Source organism: Alligator mississippiensis, chromosome 3 (assembly GCF_030867095.1).
Source record: "Alligator mississippiensis isolate rAllMis1 chromosome 3, rAllMis1, whole genome shotgun sequence".
NCBI lineage: Eukaryota > Metazoa > Chordata > Crocodylia > Alligatoridae > Alligator > Alligator mississippiensis.
Window position 1 is genome coordinate 268,868,133 of NC_081826.1, and position 19,925 is coordinate 268,888,057.

Below are 19,925 nucleotides of genomic sequence, written 5' to 3' on the forward strand. Positions count from 1 at the left end.
ACCCCAGAGCTATGCCACGCTGGGGTACTCTCTTGGACACCCCTGACCACATGGGCTTGCCCAGGGAGAATTTCCAGTTGTAATCCCAGCCCAAAAAACAGTTCCAGGAAAACCAGAAAATTAGAAAAACCACAGAGGCATGGCATGGGGTGGCCAAAGAAAGATTTCCACCTCTAATCCCAGCCCAAAAGAAATTCCTTATTTGAGCTCATATGCTTAGTACAGTGGGCATGGGGGACTGTCAGTTAGCAGCCTGGCATGCACAAACCGTGCTTTGGGCTGGGCAATACTCTGGCCAGAGATGTCCAGGAGAGTCCCCAGGTGTCACAGAGGTATGCTGTGTGGTGGCCCAAGAATGATTTCTAGCTATACTCCCATCCCTAAATCCAATCCCTTATTTTGGTCCATATACCTAGCACCTTGGCTAGGGTGCTGTTAGTTGGCAGCCTGGCACGATCCAGCTGTGTTTTGGGCCAGGCAAGACGCTGGTCAGGAATGTCCAGGAGAGTCCCTTGGTGGCACACAGGCATAGTGTCAGATGGTCCAGAAAGGATTTCAACCTGTAATCTCAGGAAGTTGGAGGTGTACCCTAGCCTGGCTGGCCACCAAACTATTGCTAAGTCTGGTCTTTCTTGCCTCCCCCCAACGCCCCCTCCCTTTTTAACAGCATCTATTTTAAAGCCCAAAAATGGGGTTCTATCCAAGTTATAGGCACTCTTGCTCCCTTACAGACTTTGGGGATTAATGGAGTTGCCAACATTGCTGGGTGACAGGGAAGCTGCCCATGCCAGCGCTGCCCCCACACCCTTTGCCACCATTTGGCACCACACAGCCCATCGGGCTTTCCAATGGGGGCATGAAGCTTGGGCAATGCTGGCCTGAGCAGGCAAAGACCAAAACACAGCACCCATGTACCCCCTGCCTGTGTCTCTCATACCCCCAGAGGTATGCATACCATGGGTTGAGCCCTAGAGCATTTAGTTATAGCATAATAAGCCATTGCATGGTAAATCATGTCCATGTTACTTATTTAGCTGTCTGAAACTAAGAAAGAAAAGTTAAACCAGGAACATTTTTAGCAACTAAATGCCCAGTAAATGTAGAAGGGCCCTAGTTTTTCATAGTCCTAATTTCATCTAACAGGGTGCATCTACACATGCAATTAACATGTAGCAATGAACTCTGGTGCATTTCGTGCTGGAGTTTATTGCTCCCAGGCACAGCATTTACACATGTGCCCGGGACCTCAGCACATTATCCAGGTGGATCAGCCCCAGCTGTCAGGGAGCCTGGGTGAGTCAGCCTGCCAGCCCAGGTCTGCTCCACCCTGGGTCGATATGTTGCAGAGGAGCTGGCTGGGGCACGGGAGTGCTACAGGGTGGGGCTAGCCAGCAAGCATCCCCCACCCTATAGCACCCTCACGGCCCAGCCAGCCCAGGTCACCTTCTACACATGCATTTCAGCCCACGTAACTACTTCACTGTAGGATAGTACTTGTCCCAGACAGTACTATCCTACCGCAGAGTTAATTAATTTACTGTGCCTTAACAGGGATGCATGCGTAGACATTGGCGCTTTCCTGCAGAGCTAATTAGTAGGCCTGTGTGAAGTGGCTAGTATTTGCTTCGGATTCGGCTGATTTGGGGGACACCGATTTGATTTGGTGATCTAAATCACTGTGTTAACATGTCCGCACAGGGTATCGCCTGATCCCCTGGTTCTCACCTGCCATGACTTCAATCTTATCAAAGAAATAGGGAGGGAAGAGATGTTGCAATGATTAGTACCCGCGGAAGGACCATGCTTAGTCTATTTCACAATCTAGGTGCTTTTTTATTCTTTCTTTTACAGGTAACCAGGTGGGAGGCAGCAGCTCATCAGAGTTGTTCCTGGGATCACCCCCGTGCTCTAAAGAGGATCCCCGGCATTTCGATTGGTACGGTAAGTGTCAATAGGCATCTCGTCAGCTTGCGGCTATGTCTTCAATCAGTTCCCGCAGGGTCCCGTTTGAGTCCCCTGCCCTGTGTAGGGTGTATCTGGGCTCCTTTTTATCCAGGTTACTTGCCGTAACCCTGGCACTCATAGTCCTTGCCCGCTTCCAATAATAAAGAGGAAGTAAAGGTGGGGAAAAAGGTTTTCTTTCTTTTCTTGTGTCTCGTCTCCCCGCCGCTAATTACCTCATTAGCAGCTTGTTACGAGCGACGCCCAGTCTCTTTTGCCATGCACTGTGCCAGTGTGCGGATCCGGGAGTTTGCCCGTGGTCAGGTCCACTGACCTCTGCCCCAGCTTCCCTCTCCCCTTGAGTTCTGGGTGCTGGGCCCGGTCTTTTCAGGGGTCTGGGCTGGTGACTCGCACCCCCTTTGGCTTCCGAGTTGCCTCGCCGTGTCCCTGCGTGAAGCCATGGCTTCTCCCCGTGCAGCAGCTCCATTCTCCCCAGAGAGAGAATGCCGCTGCCATGTGCTTCTGGTAGGTAGTCGGGGTGGGCTGCTGGTCCTGGGCTCCGGAGTCCCTCGGCCTGTGTTGGCCTTGCGTTGTGGATCCCTCTGGATCCTTCTTTGTGAGAGTCCCCAGAAGCTCCTCTCTTCTCTGGTGGTGCCCAAAGGCAACTTTCCCTGGGCATCGTCCTCTTCATAGCCCCGGACACTGAGCCCCATTGGCTCTCCGCAGGCGTGGGTTGTCTCTGTGCCCCGCCGGGCCATAATCACTACCAGCTGCAAGATCTCTCAAGTAACAGGGTTTCAGTCGGGAACCCTGTTATACACTGTCCTGAATCGATTCGGCCGAATCTGATTTGGAGATTTGGCTGCTGCCTCATCTGCCCCAGCTCCCGTCCCTTTAAAAAAAAGCGCCGCTCACTGGGTTGCTGCCAAATCTATGGATCATGCAGGCTAATCCCTTGCCTGCTCTCCCAGCATGGCAATTGCTGCTCTGCCCGCCCCAGGTCCCGGCACTTTGAAAGAAAAAAAAAAAAAGGCCTGACTCACTGGGTGCTGCTGGGCAGGTGGGGGAAATGATCCCTGCTGCCCCACACTGCATGGGGAACCCCCAACCCCCCCCCACTGTTCCAGTCCCCCCCATGGCTGCCCCACCTACTGCAGCTCTGGCCCTTTAAGAAAAAAACACCCCAGAAAAACCCTGGACTCACTGTTCCTGCTCGGCAGGAGGCGATCTTCGCTGCCCCCCACTGTCCCATGCTGCATGGGGGGCTCTGCATGAACCCCCTGAAGCCCCGAGGCTGCTATAACAGCAGTGAGTCCTGGGTTTTTTCTCTTTTTTTTTCCTTAAAGGGCCAGAGCTGGGGTGGGTAGGGCAGCCATGGAGGGGCTGGGTGAGTGGGTGGGAGTTGTGGGGCTCATGGCAGAGCCCCCCACACAGTGTGGGGCAATGGGAGGCAGCAGAGATTTCCCCCCCTGCCCAGCTGCACCTGGTGAGTAGGGCTTTTTTTTTAAAGGGACAGGAGCTGGGGAAGCCATGGTGGGGTGGGCTGGGGGAGTGGGCAGGGGTTGGGGGAGCAGGGAGGGGATGGGGCCTGGCAAGGGTCTCCCCATAGTCTCCTCCCCCTTCCCCCAGTCCCGCCCCCCACCTACTTACCAGCTCTGAGTCCGGCTGCAGTTCCCAGCTGCAGCCACTGGGGACTGTCTGATTCAGTGGCCACTCTGGTCAGTTCAGGACTGCAACACATGTGGCATCCAGTCTGGAACTCATGCTACACACGGTGCCCACGTTAGAGCAACTGGAGCAGGTGCTGTGTGCAGCTTATGCCCTGAATCACCCAGAGCGGGCACCGTGGGTGCTGGATCTGGTCTGCAGGGGAGGTGTCCATGGGCATGATCAGGAAAAGCTGCTTCAGTGTTAGAATAGTGAGGCAGTGGAATAGATGGTGGTTTAAATGTGAAGGCTTTGGCGTCTTCAACACTAGATGGATGTTCTTGGGAAGAGGACTGTTAGCAAGAGATGAGATCCATTTGATAAGAGCGGGGAAGAACATCTTTGAGGGTTGTCTGGCCTACCTAGTAAGTAGGGCTTTAAACTAGGTTCCATAGGCATAGGCGACACATGGGGAGGGGGTATGTGGAGCATATGCCTTCTCTCCCCCCCCCCCCCCCCCCCGAGAACACTGGTGCCCTCCCTGACAGTGAGCAGTCTGGCTGGTAGGGGGGCACAGAGAGCGCTAGTGCCCCTCCTGAAATTGGCTTTGCCAGCAGTGGAAGTGCTGACACTTTTGCCACTGCTGTGCTGCTGGTGTGCTCGGTGACCAGCCACTGGGGGATGCCCCCCTGGTTGCCGGATGGTCACTGAGGGACCCCCCACCCCCAGTCGTGCCCTGCTGGGGCCCCCCCAGACTCAGGAGGCACCAGTCGCCCATGTCCATAGGGAATGGTGATCAAAACCCTCCAGCAACAGAGCACGCAGTCCAGATGGGAAAAGATTTGAAGAAGCAATTCAACTCTGGGAAAGGGTCTGAGACCTACAGGGCTGCAACAAGTGGTGCAGAAGGGAAGTGAGGAGGTCAAAATGTAAAATAAGTCTGATGCATGTATACAAGTATGAGGAATAAACAAGATGAGCTGGAAGCTGCATCCTGTGAAAAGAACAATGACCTGATTGGCATCACCAAGACCTGGTGGGACAACTCTTACGATTGGAATGTCAACATCAAGGGTTACACTCTTTTGGAAGGATGGTGCTGGGAGAAAAGATGGTGATGTTGCCTTGTACGTCAAAAACACATACACTTGTTCCCTAGTTCAGGAGAAAGAAGACGGAAGAGCAGAGTGCATTTGGATGAAAGTGAAAGGTGAAAAGCAGCATTGATATAAGGGGCGGGGGGGAGGGATTTATTATAAGTGGAACAGTCTCTTGAGGGAAGTTGTGGACTCTCCATCACTGGAGATGTTCAAGCAGATGTTGGATAGCCACTGTTGGGGATGATCTAGGTGTCACTATGCATATGTTTTACTATGGGTATTTCCTATGCTTCTGGGCTTTGCTGGTTGCCACTGACCCCTCCTTACTGCTACATGTGCCAGTATGTTTTTAAGCCTTCTTCTGAGGCACTGGGTGTTGGCTACGGCCAAAGCTAGGGACTCTGACTGGGGTTTGCCAATGCTCCTGCTGGGACTAAAGCTGGAAGTGTTTGGCTAGAGGGTCTTGCCTCTCCGCTTAGGGTCAGACCAATCACCATATCTGGGGTCAGGGGGGAATTTTACCCCATGGTCAGATTGGTATGGACTGCGGGGGGTTTTGCCTTCCTCTGTGTGGAGGGTGGGACAGGGAAGGAAGTAGGGAGCATGGCTGTCTCCTTGGGATCTCTTGAGCATATATTGACAACATTTCATAGAAGCAGGACACTGGCTGTCACATGGTTCCCCTGCTTTACCTGTGCCAGGTTAGGGTGTTAGGCCTGTATTGATGGTAGGTTTATGTAGAATTTGGATTATGGTTTGGGATGGTTTGAATACAGATGATCTTGCCTCAGGCAGGGGTTTGGACTAGATGATCTCTGGAGATCTCTTCCAGCCCTACTTCTCTATGACTCTTACCCTGCAGTAAATGTTGGGTATCTTCTTCAGCCTTCACAGGTAAACCACTTTGCTTTTACCATAGGGTAACAAGCACTCAGGCAATTGATACAGAGTAGCCGATGCAATGTAGATACACAGAGTAGGTTACCTTGTGGTAACTGGTTCATATGTCTTTACTATTAAAGGCTCAGGTATAACTTGAATCAGTTATATGTTTTACTTAACACCATGATGAGAATAGCTCCTTCTCTAGAACTAATTCATTCACAAACCAGTCAAGTCAGGTGTCAAGAAAAATGCATCTCTAAAATCCTTTTGAAGAGAGATATAAACAATTTGTATGCAAGTAGCTGAAATTGCCCATTATTTCAGCTTTGTTACTAGTAGCTGCATCTGGAGTCTAAGCATTATTGAAAATACTTGGCATTTTTCTTTTGATTTGGAGACCACTCGTATAGCCACTATACAAATGGCATGAGCAGCCTCTATGTATGGGACATGGGTGACTGAGAGAGCAGGGAACACAGCAACATATGGGGCAGAAAGCAGAGCAACAGACCAAGCAGGGTGCACAGGGCAGGGAGCAGAAAGCAGAGCAACAAATTGGGCATGGTAAGAGGATCAAGGTGCCACTCACGGTGGGTGCAAACTTCCCTTATGGCATGCCTGCCATAAAGGTTGCCCCCCACTGGTATAGCTCAAGTGACTGTGCATTCTACTGGGCTTTACTTTCCTTTCTTATGGGCTCTGGGGAACCTTGTCTTCAGTGGTACTAATTTGCCTCCATGTGCCATGTGCTCTGGGACAGTTGTACTGAGAGGGGTCAAGAGACTGGGCAGGATGCATGGATTTATGACCACATAGATTTACTCACTTTACTTCACTCAGATACTTTGGAGGATGCAATTTTTTTCACAGAGCAGCTGAGGTACTATGCAGATTTTCAGGTCACAGGGGGAGGTTTCTTTTTCATACAACGCCTGTAGATATGTGCAGTTAAGGAGTGATACATTGGGAGGCATAATTTGTTCACTATCGACTGAATGGTGAAAAGGCTTTTCTAAAGGGATATAAAATAATATTAGCAATATTGTCATAGGAACTTGTTTCAACTCTTGAGAGTATTTGCCAATCTGTGGTTAGACAGAAGTTTACTTTCTCTTATATTATTACTGCAGCTAAATTCTCGGCTCTTCCCTTAATAGACCCCTGATTTTGGAAAGACCACCTATTCAAGGTTTAAAAGTTCCATTGTGAAGAAATTAACATCCAGCGTTCCTGTTGCTAGTAGCCCTATTAGCACAAGGTGGCAGCAGGCACACGTGAGAAGTGAAGCGGAGCAAACTTTCACAGAATGTCGGCCTATTAATCTCTCACCATCAGATGGGTCTGAGCTAACAAGGACACCTGAAGAAATCACAAAAATTTCAGGTCAGTCAAAATATAGAGGAATAGTTTCTTGGGGGATTAGATCACTCTTAGGTTTAACAAAGAGCTCCAGAGACTTTCCTTATTAGTCCAGCCAAAGCTGATGGTGACCAAAAGCAATGGCTTGGCGTAATTTATATTGGTGTAATGTATGTTGTTGGAAAACCAATTCCCAGTGAACAGATGCTATTATTTTTCTTATTTACATGGAGTGGCACAGGTAAGTATGGTAATTTATGCGGCACATAAAGGCTTAGTGCCTAAAACATATCAGAAGAATTACACTGCTGTACAAGGATTGTGAGAGAAAATTGGGCCCATAGTATATGACCACAAAGGACACCCACTCTGGAATAGATGGAGCTTGCCTATGGTATGGAAATGCAGAGAGTTGATATAAGGGTTGGTGAAAGGAGATGAAGAGCTATATCTTTCTGTCTAGCTGTACGGTTCTCGCTGGAAGCCTAGCCAGGCCTGGCGTGTGTGGGGGTGGGGGCTGAGTGCTCTAAAGCACTGGCTTGGAATTGTGCCTCCTTAAAGCTGAGAATATCTGCAACACTCTGGGGCTGCTGGCTGGGGGGGATGATAGAGGCCTCACTTCCCCACTGCTAATTGCAGGTACGAGTATCTGCTGGTTTCATGATGTGGCACAGACTTGCATGCCTGGATCTTGTCTAATGTACAGAGGTACAGGCCTCAGGAGAAGATGCGGGCTTTTATTTGTCCTCTTTTGTATTGGTAGCTAGGAGTTATGGGAAGCAGCCAGTGAATTGGCTGGTCCTGTGGTAATTTTTTACTGGGAACTTGAAGCTATGTGTATCACCGAAGCTCACTGCTGACTCACTGAATAAGCAGTGAATTAGTGGTATTTTTTCTTTGCCTCCTCTTAAACAAATATCTCACCTACCTCTGAAGGAAATGTATCCATTAAAACCTGTTTTGCAGTAACCTCTCCTATGCTTATCAAAACCTCTGCCACAGAACCTGTTATAAATATGAATGCCAGATATCACAAGGCTTACAGGGAAGACTCACAAGGAAGAAATAAAAGACCAGCTGAAAGTACAAATGAACAGGCAAGTAGTGCAATATTCCAAATGTGCTGACAGGATATTTACTTTCCAGATATTTATCCCCTTGGTATGTTTTGCTCCCTTTTCCTCCTAGGCTCTCCCAAATATATTCTACCTTTTTAACATGTTAAAGAGTGATTATAACAACTAACTCCAGAGCACCCTCAATATAAATGTTATTTCAAATTGCCCTGTTGCTTGTGGCTAATTTAGATTCATTTATCTCATCTCCTGTCAATTTCTTCCAATCTATCATCTTGCAAACTAAAATTGAAAACTAACTGATGAAACCCGTAACATGCATGCCCTACCCCCTGAGGAGATTGTGTAAATGTCTTCATTATTGTTATAAAAAGATGTTTGTGACACCATTTCCCCACTCATTTTGTATTGTTGACCACTATGCGCAGATAAAGGTTGAGGGATGGGTGTTGGTTACGTAGTTTCTCTGGACTGTTATGAATGATTTAATCAAGAACAGCCCACATAGGAGTACAGTGCATTTGAGAAACAATGGAAATTTTTAGTGTTCTTGCTTGTATCGATTCATGTCATTCAACAGACAATACATTTGTTTTTAATCATTGTATATAGTCATCATGCCAAGCTCATTATTCAAACAGCTGGGTGGTTGCTTTCTTCTAATACTTGGCTTTTCTATGCATCAAATAGTGTGGGAAGGCCATTCTTGTGTTTTCTAGAAGGATAGTCACTGAAGATGGTCAGTCCTTTATCTAATCAAGGCTGCTATTCTAGGAAGTTCTCTTTCAAGATCAGTAGTGCTTTCCATGAATCATAGCAGTCTGTTGATTTTGGAGGTAGATTTTATAGTTCAAATACAAAAGTTATGCAAGTTTCATAAATTTATTTGATTCATATACTTGATTATTTTTAATTCCAATTCTCTGTATGGTTGTGGATACCTTATATAAAGTGGCAGTGATACTTGGATAGCACTTTTTCTCCTTAGATCTCAAAGGCCACGGATGCACAGAAAGGCAAGCCACTTGCTTAATGTTACGCTGGGCATGCCCACATGTGTAGTTAATTTGAAACAATAAACTCTGGAGCAGTTTGATGTGGAGTAAACTACTCCTGGGCTCAATGTCTACATGTGCTCCTGGGACAGCAGCAATTTGAATTGGAGTAGAGCAATTTACACCAGTGCCACTCCTGCCTTGCTCTGCCCCAGGTTTCAGGTGGTAGCATTAGGTAACCCAGACAGCCCCTCCACTACAAGGGTGCTGAAAGTACAGAGCCATGAGGCTAGGTGGCAGGCAGAAGTGTGGCCCCCCGATGGCTGGGCTGACTGGGCGCAATTTACACTTGTGTTCAGTGTCTACATGTGCATTTGTTTACAGTTAATTACTCCACCTTAAGATAGCACTGTCAGGGACAGTACTATCTTATGGAGGTGTTAATTAGTTTACTGTGACCCAATACCTTCACATGTGTAGACAGTGATGCTTTACTCTGCAGCTAATTAGTCTAATCCTCAATAAAGGGCATATGTAGATATGGCCACTGTAAAATCAGTAGCAGAAGCCAAGCTTGAACACAGGGGTTCTGATTCCTAATTCAATGTCACATCCTTTGGACAATCCAGCCTCTTGTGTGGGGTCTTTTATATAAATTTTGCAGAAAGATTGTAAAATATTGGCCAGTGTTTCTTGAAATTGTATGGGAAGATACAAATATAATAATATGACTGCCTATTTAAAAGAGATAAGAGTATTTATGAGAAAGTATTCATTCTGCCTGGTAGCATAAAGGAATGGGGCAGATCAAGAATAAGATCTTCATATTCCAGTGAATGTGTGGTCCATTAGTGGTCCAAAAATACTTTTCTGTACAGTACATCTTCCATGTAAATGTCCGCACTTGTTTTAGAGACATTCATATTCAAGTAATCTAATTAGGTTTTTGCCAAGTTGTCTGTATGAATCATGAATAAAATGTCTCTCAAGGAGGGTCTGGTTTAGAAGAACGTCTGGGGCATTATTTTTTGAATGATATTTTTGTGAGACATTTCTGCTGATTATTACAAAGGGATTGTGAAGAACCAACATTTGGTCCTTCTGGAGAGATCAGATATCACAAACATTGATTAGCTAACATGTTATTAATCTTGATGGGTTGCTGAAAGCATCAACTATACTTCCACCCATTTGCAAATGAAAACACAGACTGAACCAGCATTTTTTTCCTTCTGATAGTCCTCCAGTGGGCCTGCCACAGCTTCCCCAGTGAATCTTCTGAATGATTTTTTTCCTCCCTTTTCATTTGCTTTGCTTCTTAGTTTCATCTAAAATCCAAAGCAAGTGGTATCAGAAATCTCATTCAAGATTTTAACCCTGAGAGATTTTTTATTAAGTTTCAATAAAAATCTGAATATTTGGGTGGTCATTAGGCACTTTATTGGAGAAGGGATCATGGGTTAGGTACCTGATTGGGAGTCTGGAGATTGATGCTCATGTCTACATGAGATGCTAACAGCACAGTAGCGCATCACAGTACAAACAGTGCCAATATGCTACTACACAGTATTATTAGGCTACTGTACAGCAGTGTCACTTAAAAGGTGTTTGCTGGTACTGCTACCCATTAACTCTGGTTACTGTGCATTTATTTAGTACTAGATTGTACAAGTACTAAATTAAATGTTCAGTAACCACTGTGCATTAATGAACATGTAGACATGCCTCATATCTAGCTTTGTTAGGCCATGTAGATAAAAAAAAAAAAAAAAAAAAAAAAAAAAAAAAAAAAAAGCCACCACAAGGGAGGAATAGATCTAAATTATGTGGTTTTCTGTAAGTGGCCTAGTTTAGCTCAGGAAGAACAGTATACATGTTCACCCTCCTCGTTGTGCAGGCAGCCTGCACTGGCTAGGGTCTGCAGGTGAGGGGTGCTCCTGCATGCCTCCCAACCTTCCTTGTAGGCTCCTTGGGCTCCTGGAGACTGCTGAGTACAGCCAAGTGCCTGAGCCTCCCCTGATTGGCTACCTGGTGTGGGTAAGCATGCCCCCCAATCTTCCACCACATTACTGCAGACCTTCCCCAGCTCCCCGACCTGAGGCTTTGAGAAGAGCCCCAGAGTGAGTTTCCTCCCTCATGATTTGCATGTGCCTCCATGTCCTGACCTGCCCTCACCCTGCCATGGTGCCCCACCACCCATGTCCAAGCACACAGACCCAGGATGTGTAACATGTTCTGCTCGTTTCCCTGTGTAACTTTTGAAGAATATTGCAGGATATCATACATGGCCATCAGGACATGATCTGGCAGCCGTTTGCCATGGGACATGGCTTCCTGCCCCTGTACCAGCAGTTGGCCTTACCACATAGAGTTAGCTACTGCACCCTGTACCTGTCAACTGTCCTGGACTGGGCCACTGATTTCCAAGTCGCTGATGGGGATGAGGCCACCCAGGACACTATGGATGCCAGGGTGCTGTGGCACCACCTCCAGACAATGAAGCACTAGTCCAGAGCCCATGCCAGCAGGAGCAACTGGTGGGAGTGGATTGTCCTGAACATCTGTGATGACAAGCAGTGGGTCCAGTCCTTCTGCATGTACCAGGCTACCTTCATGGACATCATTGCCCAGGTAGCCCCCACGCTGTGCACCAGGATGTTGGCATGTGGCCACCCCTCCGGAGAAGCAGGTGGGCATCATTGTCATGAAGCTGGTGACCCCCAGCAGTCTCTGCTATATCATCAACCATTTGGTATGGGCACGTCCATGGCCAGAGAAGCCATTTGGGAGGTATGTGTGGTCATCCAGAACATCCTGGCATACCGCTTCATCTGCTTTGTCAACCTCCAGAGTTGGTTGCTGGGTTCTGCCATATGGGCTTCTCCAACTATGTGGGGAGCTGTGGATGGCCCCCACATCCTCATCCTCCACTTACTCCAACATGCCTGGGCATTCATCAATGGCAAGGGCTACTTCTCCGTCATCCTGTGGGCTCTCAGTACTTGCCTCAAAGTGGAGGAGGAAAACCTGCCATGCCTCATTGCTACCCGTGTCCTCCACAACATATGTGAGGCCAGTGCGAAGGTCTTCTGAGAAGCCTTGGTTAGAGGTGGTACACTGCACTGACAAGGCATGGCCCATTGAGCATGGGCAGTGCAGGGAGGTTGCAGAGAGTCCCGCACTGAAGTTGGGGGCACTGGTCCACACAGCAGTAGAGAGCCTGGGTCCTCCTGGCCTTTGGGGACTGGGAGTGCTTCCTGAATGAGTAGGGCTGGAGGGCTTTGAGTCTCCCAGTGCCTGTTTCCTGGCACCAGGTGATGGATCTCCTGCCCCAGAATCCTCTGGTTCTGCATCCTGGGCAGCAGTACCCACAACCTTGGTTGCCTGAACACCATTCTTGCCCCCCCACTCTGCCCCATCCCCTGAGACGCACACACTAGGATGGGGGGGGAGGGGCAGGGAAATACGGTACAAAGAAGAGAAGTGCCTCAGTTTACAGTGTTGCAGTTGCCAAATTTCTCTTGTTTTTAATAAAGAAAACCTTTTGAATGTTGCCCATGTCTCAACTTGGTCCTTCTTCCCATAGATGAAAACCAGCAAATGTTTGAGGAGGGAGGGCAGCAAGGTAGGGGCATTCAGGGGTAGGGGAGGTGTGTGAAAGGCATGAAATAACCTGGAGGGGGAAATGGGAAGGGGGTTTGGTTCAGGAGGAATGTTGCAGAGGCTGAACTCAACACAGAAACCTGGAAGGGAGGCACAGGGTAGGGGGCTTTAAACCTGGCATACCAATTCCCAGACTTGGGAGTGAAGATAACAGACTTATGCATGTAGGAGCTGGATAGTTGGGTGACCCCAGACCCCCTGTATGCCTAAGAGGGTTACGGGGCTGGGGCAGGTGGTGGCTGTAGGGCCGGCAGGGAGGCATCTGTGGGGTGGGAGGCATTGCCACAGCAGGGACTGTGCACTCTTGGTGCTCCCTCATGGGACCCTGTAACAGGTCACCCTCCCCAGTGCCATCTTTTGTCTGTTATTTGCAACTTATGAGGGGTGCCCTTGAAGTCCCCTTAAAGTTTCTCGTGTCCCGCTTTATTCTCGCCTGCCATGTCTCGACAGAAATATTATATGGATGTTCTTGTAAATGGGAGACTGCCTATTGTATTTCATATTTTGGGGTTCTCTGCCACCACAGGCCTTGACCCCCGTCTTTCTCTAGCCTCCCCATCTAAACCTACCAGATAGGGTTTGACTCCAAGGCTCTAGCTCCTTGGTCTTGGGGCTCATGGCCCTCCTTTTTGCCCCTAGTCTGGAGTCCAACCTCTCTGGCCCAGAGGCCTGTCCACTGGCCCTGCAGCCAGTGGGTTGCAAGTTCAAAGCTAGGCAACAGCCCTGATCCTCTACTGTCCCAGTCCAACCCCCCCTGCCAAACTATACAGTTACACCCCCAGATGCACCCAGCTACTTGGGCCTTTTATGGCTGCACCCACATTGGTGCCAGGGCCTGTGCACCCCCAATGCTGCACCCACATTGGTACTGGGGTCCTCACACTGTAGTGGGGCCCCCCCAATGAGGCCTCCTTCCCCAATAGCCTCACCCAAACCACAGGTGTTAATCTATCAAAAATTATAAACAGTATGTCCATGAGCTATAATCACCACAAAAAATATAATTAAAGAAGGCAGCATGCCAGCTTACATTTTCTCCAGGGTTTGTGCTTCTGCTCCCCACCATCTGCTATAGTCTTTCTCCTGGGGCTGCTGCCACTTCTCCAAGAACCCTCAGTCATTCCCCTCCTGCAGCAGCTGGACCACTCACCAAGCCTCTCCATAGAGCTCTTATATTCACTCCTTCCCCTTTGGCTGCTGGCCCCTACTGCTGCCCAGCCCGGGGTTTTTATAGTCCTGGCCTGCCCCCTTCTGGTCACCTGACTAGCTGGCCAGACTCAGCTTTTAACCTCCACCTTACCAGCACACTGTGCCCAGAAAGTTCTGGTCTTAAAGGGGCCAACTTGCCTTCTGGTAACAGGGCTAGGGGTCCCTGTTACATACCCCCACCTTCCCACCCCATACCCCCCACCCCTGGGGCCCAATCTTCCTCTGCAGGGATCCCAACCCTGACCCCACAACTGTTGACCACACTTGGGGCCCACTTCACATGGCAAGACTGATCCCGGGGTGCCCATCCTTGCCATGGCTGGGGTGCTCCCCTGCAGTAGGACCTGGACCAAGAGAGGGGTTTTGGGGAGTGGAATAGCTCCCCCCTGGGTTCCCTGCTTGGCGGCTGGATGAGCTGGGGCAGGCAGGCTCTGATGCCACCTGCTTTCTCAGTGACAGCCTGGTACAGCGGGCTGGTGGGCTACGCTCTTTCCTTGATTCTGAGTGCTCCTGCGCCCTACTGGGATTCTCCTGGAAGTATTTGAGGGCCTACATATATGGGGTGACCACCAGGTCTAGGAGGGCATGGGTTGTCTCAGTGGGGAGGGCAGTGTCATAGATAGCCTTTGACTTGGGACCCTGCCACTCTAGTCCTGCTCTCCTGGCCCACCACCAGGTGGCTCCTCATAGGCACCTGGTGGCTCCTCATAGAAGGGCATACTGTGCCTCTTGCTCCTGGACTTTTTATTTGTCATGCATGTGCTTGTACTGGATCTTCATCCATTTCATCTTGGCTCAGCACTTTGTTGTGCTCAGCTCAGTTTTTGTTGTGGCCCCATGTTTGCATCTGTTGGGCAATGCACTTGGACATGTCCCTGTTGTGGTGCCCTTCATGGAGCTGGTACTGGGTCTTCTCCTTACACCTGATGGTGATGAGTTTTCTTATCTCCCCATAGTCCCAGTTATGTGATCGGCATTGGATACTGGAGGAGGATGGGACAGATTTTTCCATGGTCCATGGCAGTGCCCATAGGGTCTCAGCATTTGTGGGTGGGTGGGGGTCTGGCTACAAGGAGGTGGCTGGAAGGGTGGATGGAAGGAATGGTGGGTATACATAGGTGTGGATCCCAGCATGTGAGTCTCCCTCTCAGTGCAGCTGGGTGCAGCCTCTGTTCCAGTGTGACTGAGGCACCAGTGGACAGGCTACTCCCATGACCTCAACCTTTCCAGGGGCTTCTAGCAGATGCTCCATGATGCTGGCAACACCCCATGTTCCTGGCCTGGAAACTTCCAGTGTTCTCTACCTGCAGCACTGAGGCAGCTGGCCACATGTCACCTGCTCCTGAAGTTGCCAGAAGCATCTGCCTAATTGTAATCTAACTTGATTCAATAGGGAAACAGTATAGAAGTTTGATGCATTGGTCTAACCTAAATCAATCTTAACTGAGTGTACCTCTCACCAGGTTTATCTTAGATTGCTTGCACCATTTTTAGACCAATCTATGTATGCTGAACTTCTATATGGGTATGGGTTTAAATCGATTTACGTTCACTTAAACTGGTCTAAATGTAATGTCTGTATGTGCCTATATAGACCTTTTATGAGACAGAATCCAAGTCACTGGCCTTCTTTGTACCTCCATTTACTCTTCTGTACAATGGGAATGATAGTAAAGGGGTAGTTTGAAGGTTGCTTCATGAATGTTTGTAAAGAGTGTTGAACCCCATAGATGGAAATTGCTGTGGAAGTACACATCATTGTATGATATCACACAATATCTAAAATCTATTTTCCTACATATTCTTTCTTACCAATGTTTCATTTGAACATGTTTGCAGAAATGTCTCACTCAGATATTAATGGTCCAAGAGTATGGAGTCAGTTTCCCAGAAAATGGTAGAATGAAGATCTGTGAAAATATGGAATGCATCTGGGAAGGTATGTTGCTGGCACAGTGAAAACTACCAGTACACACTGGACGATTGTTTTCTATTTCTGTTTCTACTATTTTTATGTTCTGAACTCAAGTTGTCAGCAGTTAGGGCTTGATCCAAACCATGTAATTAATGGGAGTTTTACTGTTTACATCTTTGGGCTTTAGAGCACACCAGCAATATCTGACAGCTCTAAATAGCCATGCTGATAAGCAAAATCGTCCCTTCCTGAATCAAGCTTTCAGATAGATGTCTCAAGAGTTTTTTCAAGATACTTAAGTGGGAAGATTTCCTCTTTTCTGTCAGTGATTTTTTTTTTGCTTCACTAATTTTAACTAGTTAGAGGGTGAAAGAACTATTTTTAATTCCATGGCCCTAAATATGGGCTCTTCCAATGTGGGACACTGAGAAGATGGCATTTAGCCCATCTACAAAGACAGCCATAGGTAGTTGTTAGCTCCAGTTGTTAGCTTAATTTGGGTAATCTTCCTTGGTATTTTGATTGTCTTTGTGAAATTTTGAAACCTGGCCATGTGAATTGTGACCATGTAGGTCATTCATTTATCTCACAATAAATCATCATAAATTTATCATGTGATAAATTGTGACATGCCATGCATTTTTAACAATTTATCATCTGATAATGAACCACAAAAATGGTGATCCAGCCTCAAAGATATTACTTGTTAAATGTAGAATAACTTGAAACTAATTTGCATCATATTTTAATTTGAATATGTGGCATGTTACTTATAGGGTAATAGTGTTTGGCCAGGTCCTCCAGCATCCGAGGGTAGACTGCTGTCAACTCCTACTCTCCTGCTTCCTGCAAGTCAGCATAAATCACTTCTGTGACTTTTACTCAACTCTATTGCCCTAGAGTGCAACAGCAGATGTTCAAAGATGCTTTTTAAGGAGCAATTTAGCATCTCTTCATATGAGAACCAGAGAGTAAAAAAACACTAACATGCTTTACTTGTACACAATAGGAGTCTGAGAGAGGAGGAGGGAATTTGTTTGGAAAATTTTCAGCAGGACAAGAAAAAGAGAGAGGAAAAGCACATACACAGAAGCAAGGTGTCCTAGGAGAGTTTGAACTCCAATCTTCTGCCTCTCTTCACATGGGTCTCTCCTGCTCTGTGCACGGGTCAGGGGAGCAGCTCCTCCACCCAGGGGGGAGCTCAGCTGTATTGCTCAGAGCTCACTTCTCATTAGCAGCATAGCTGAAGATGGGGGAATGACAGCTTCTGCCAGCAGTTCTCCAGCTCCCTTTGCTGGTGATTGCTGGCAGAGCAAGTCCCCAGGGCATTTTCTCCCCTCTGGATAGACTGCCTGAATAAGAATCAGGTTATATGGCATAACAGTTTCCATCCAGCAATATTACCTATTGCTTGATGGAAATAACATCTGCCAGGCACCAGAGCAACAAGAATCCCTCTGCCTCCGCAGCTTTCCATACAAACACAGACACTTGGTAATGCCACAGACAGAAACAACTCTCTATGGCTGCAGCAACTCCATGTGCCTTCAAAAATATAGGGTTTTGAACTCTCAGTTGTGGTTATCAATGCAGTTGGGCAGTTGTAGTTCTAAATCCATTAGCGTCATCATTGAGGCAATCACAGTTTGAGGCAATTACGTGAATGTTTTGCTTTCATAGAGTTATCATATTTCCAGTTTCAAAAAAGAGGATACTTGTTTGGCGGGGGGGGGGAGGGGGGTAGTGATATGCCTGTGCCCTGCCCCTGACTCCCAAGTTGCAGCCCCCCCTGCCCTTCCGACCCACAGTGCCCGGCCCACCAGACCATGCTGGTAACCTCACTCCCAACCTTCAGCCCACCTGCTGCCCCATGTACTTAACACCTCTGTATACACTGATGGAATGCATTAGTACACTGTGGTTTTCCAGGCTTCATTTGGAACAAAAAACCCCCTCAGGTGGGTTAAATATCTCATCCCATCCCTTGTAACAGATTGCACTGTCCTGTACTCTGTATATGCTACATTTGTTACAGAAGAGAGGTATTTTAAGGATCTTTTGGAGAATCTTTACATTTTTCTTGTGAGCATTTTATTTTGTTTTATTTTATTCCTCCATTAGTAACATGAGGTTCCATAGTTTTCACTAGTTAAACTGAACCGGGATCAGAAGGAGTTCATACAGAGCTGTAAAAAGAACCTAAATGATTTTTCTATGCCATCAAATTCCACATCTTTATCATTAATTAACTTGGTCCATCTAAGGTTGTAATTGTGTGTTGCATGTCCCACTGGGCAGCTGGAAAACCCTTTCTAGTAATTCCTTCAGAGCTACAAGACTTGAAAGTGCTAACATTTTATGGACTGAAAAAGTTACTGGCCCAGGGCCAATTCTAGCTCATCTTTGGCCTCAGACAAATATAGTTTTCAAATGTAAAAGTAGACTTTTACTATTGAAAGAGAAGAAGGCATTTCTTTCGGCGTGCTGGAATGAATCTTGAGGAGAGGGATGTTGGGGTACAGCTGGAGAACTGCTCAAAGTGCATAATAAATTAATGATCTGCCACTTACCATAGGAAAGACCTCTACACTGAAAGCTCTCCACACTTGTATGTGTGCATGCAGGTTATAGCTACATGACAGACTGAAAGACCATATGATAATAAAGGTTTATTTTTGACAGTGTATGCATTAGTTTGCTTGTAAAATATTTTCCTTTTGTATGCTTTGGAGCAGTTGCTCTTTGTTTATTTTAATGAGTTTTATGTAAAAGTTAAAACACAAAGGGAAAGGGCACAAAAACAAATTCCCAGTTCAGCGTTCTCTGAACATTACTATAAGGTAATTTCTTACTCATAGAAAGAAAATCTTGTTGCTATTATTCTAGCTCTTTGCTGCAGTGCTTGGGGTCTTAACCACAGAATGCAGACAACGACCACAAGGCTGACTGATCTGCTTGCTCATGCTTGCATTTTACTGCCGTTTCTCTTCTGCTTCTCGCTTCTTCACCTTCGCATAACTAAAGTGGCGTGATGAAAAATATCAAAGCCTGGTGTGATGTCAAAAGTCTTTTCTGTGGTTTTTTGTTGAGGGGGAAACTTGTTTGATGGGAACTTAAAACCAAATAGCAGTGTTTATTAAGAAGCCAAGTTAACTGATACATTTTAGGTTTTGAGGTAACAGAGCATCTAAGCAACCTTCTGAGGCCTTTGACAGAAAACCAAAGTGGGGGAAAAACTCAGTGGTCACCTTCAGTAACATCTATCTGAAATGAAATATAGCAGGGCTGACTCTCTGTTCTGGCTGATGTGCACTCCTTGTTAGGGATGAGTGAAGAAAGAGTAGCTTTCATCTATTTTAGGCTTGTCATATTTTGGGCCTGGTTATGGGCCTGCCATATCCCAAGGTAAGTTATAGTAGCATCAGGGCTGCCATAACCTGTGCTTGGTTTGCTCTGGCCCTCCTATGAGCCATGGCCACGCATTGATATTTAGAATAAAAAGAGATTTTGTCTAAGGGAAATTAGTGGCATTTCATTAAAAGTGAATCATATACTTTGAATTTTTATATGCAGGTTGCCAAGATGGAATCCAGAATGAATTTACTCTTCACAGAGTTTCTCTTGACACTGAACCTTTCCTGCCACTGGAGCCAGAAGTCAGGTTTCATATTACTGGTTTCCGCAATGATTACTGTAAGCTACTCTTTTCTTCAGCTTCAAAGGCTGAATATGTAGCAGAAAGTGGGAACTTTTAAAATGGGAGGGGGGCGGGGGGGGGGGGGGTCATAATGCAGCCCAAATACCACACAAGACCTATGGAGTTCTACCATGAGGGAAGCCCTTTTATTTGATTTTCCCTTGAATTTTTTGTATTGTATAGAAGGGTGAATCTTGGATACCCAGAACAAACAGGAAGGCAGAAATTTGTTTCTTTCTGTGCCTGTGATGTGCTCAGTGCAGTGGCACCCCAATCCCAACTGAGGCCTATGGACAATATAGTAATATAGTAATACATTAACTATGGTTATCATATTTATTCAGCTATAAGATAAGATCCTCTCCGAGCCAACATGGGGGAAAAAGCCCCTCGTCTTACATTTCCATATAAGGAAAACCATTAAATACATTGCCTATC

The 19,925-nt window shown here is 47.0% G+C and overlaps 1 protein-coding gene across 4 annotated transcripts in view; it reads left to right on the forward strand.

Moving 5' to 3' along the window:
- The window catches only part of CDC20B (cell division cycle 20B), an 82,137-nt gene that overhangs the window by 28,557 nt on the left and 33,655 nt on the right, over positions 1-19,925 (forward strand). For 3 of the 4 annotated variants that reach the window (XM_019496074.2, XM_019496075.2, XM_019496077.2), the window contains 5 exons: positions 1,852-1,941; positions 6,731-6,956; positions 7,899-8,029; positions 15,715-15,814; positions 19,364-19,483. In XM_019496074.2, the coding sequence (XP_019351619.2) occupies positions 1,852-1,941; positions 6,731-6,956; positions 7,899-8,029; positions 15,715-15,814; positions 19,364-19,483 (667 nt within the window). The remainder of the gene's footprint in view (positions 1-1,851; positions 1,942-6,730; positions 6,957-7,898; positions 8,030-15,714; positions 15,815-19,363; positions 19,484-19,925) is intronic. The other variant, XM_019496076.2, reaches the window with a different exon arrangement.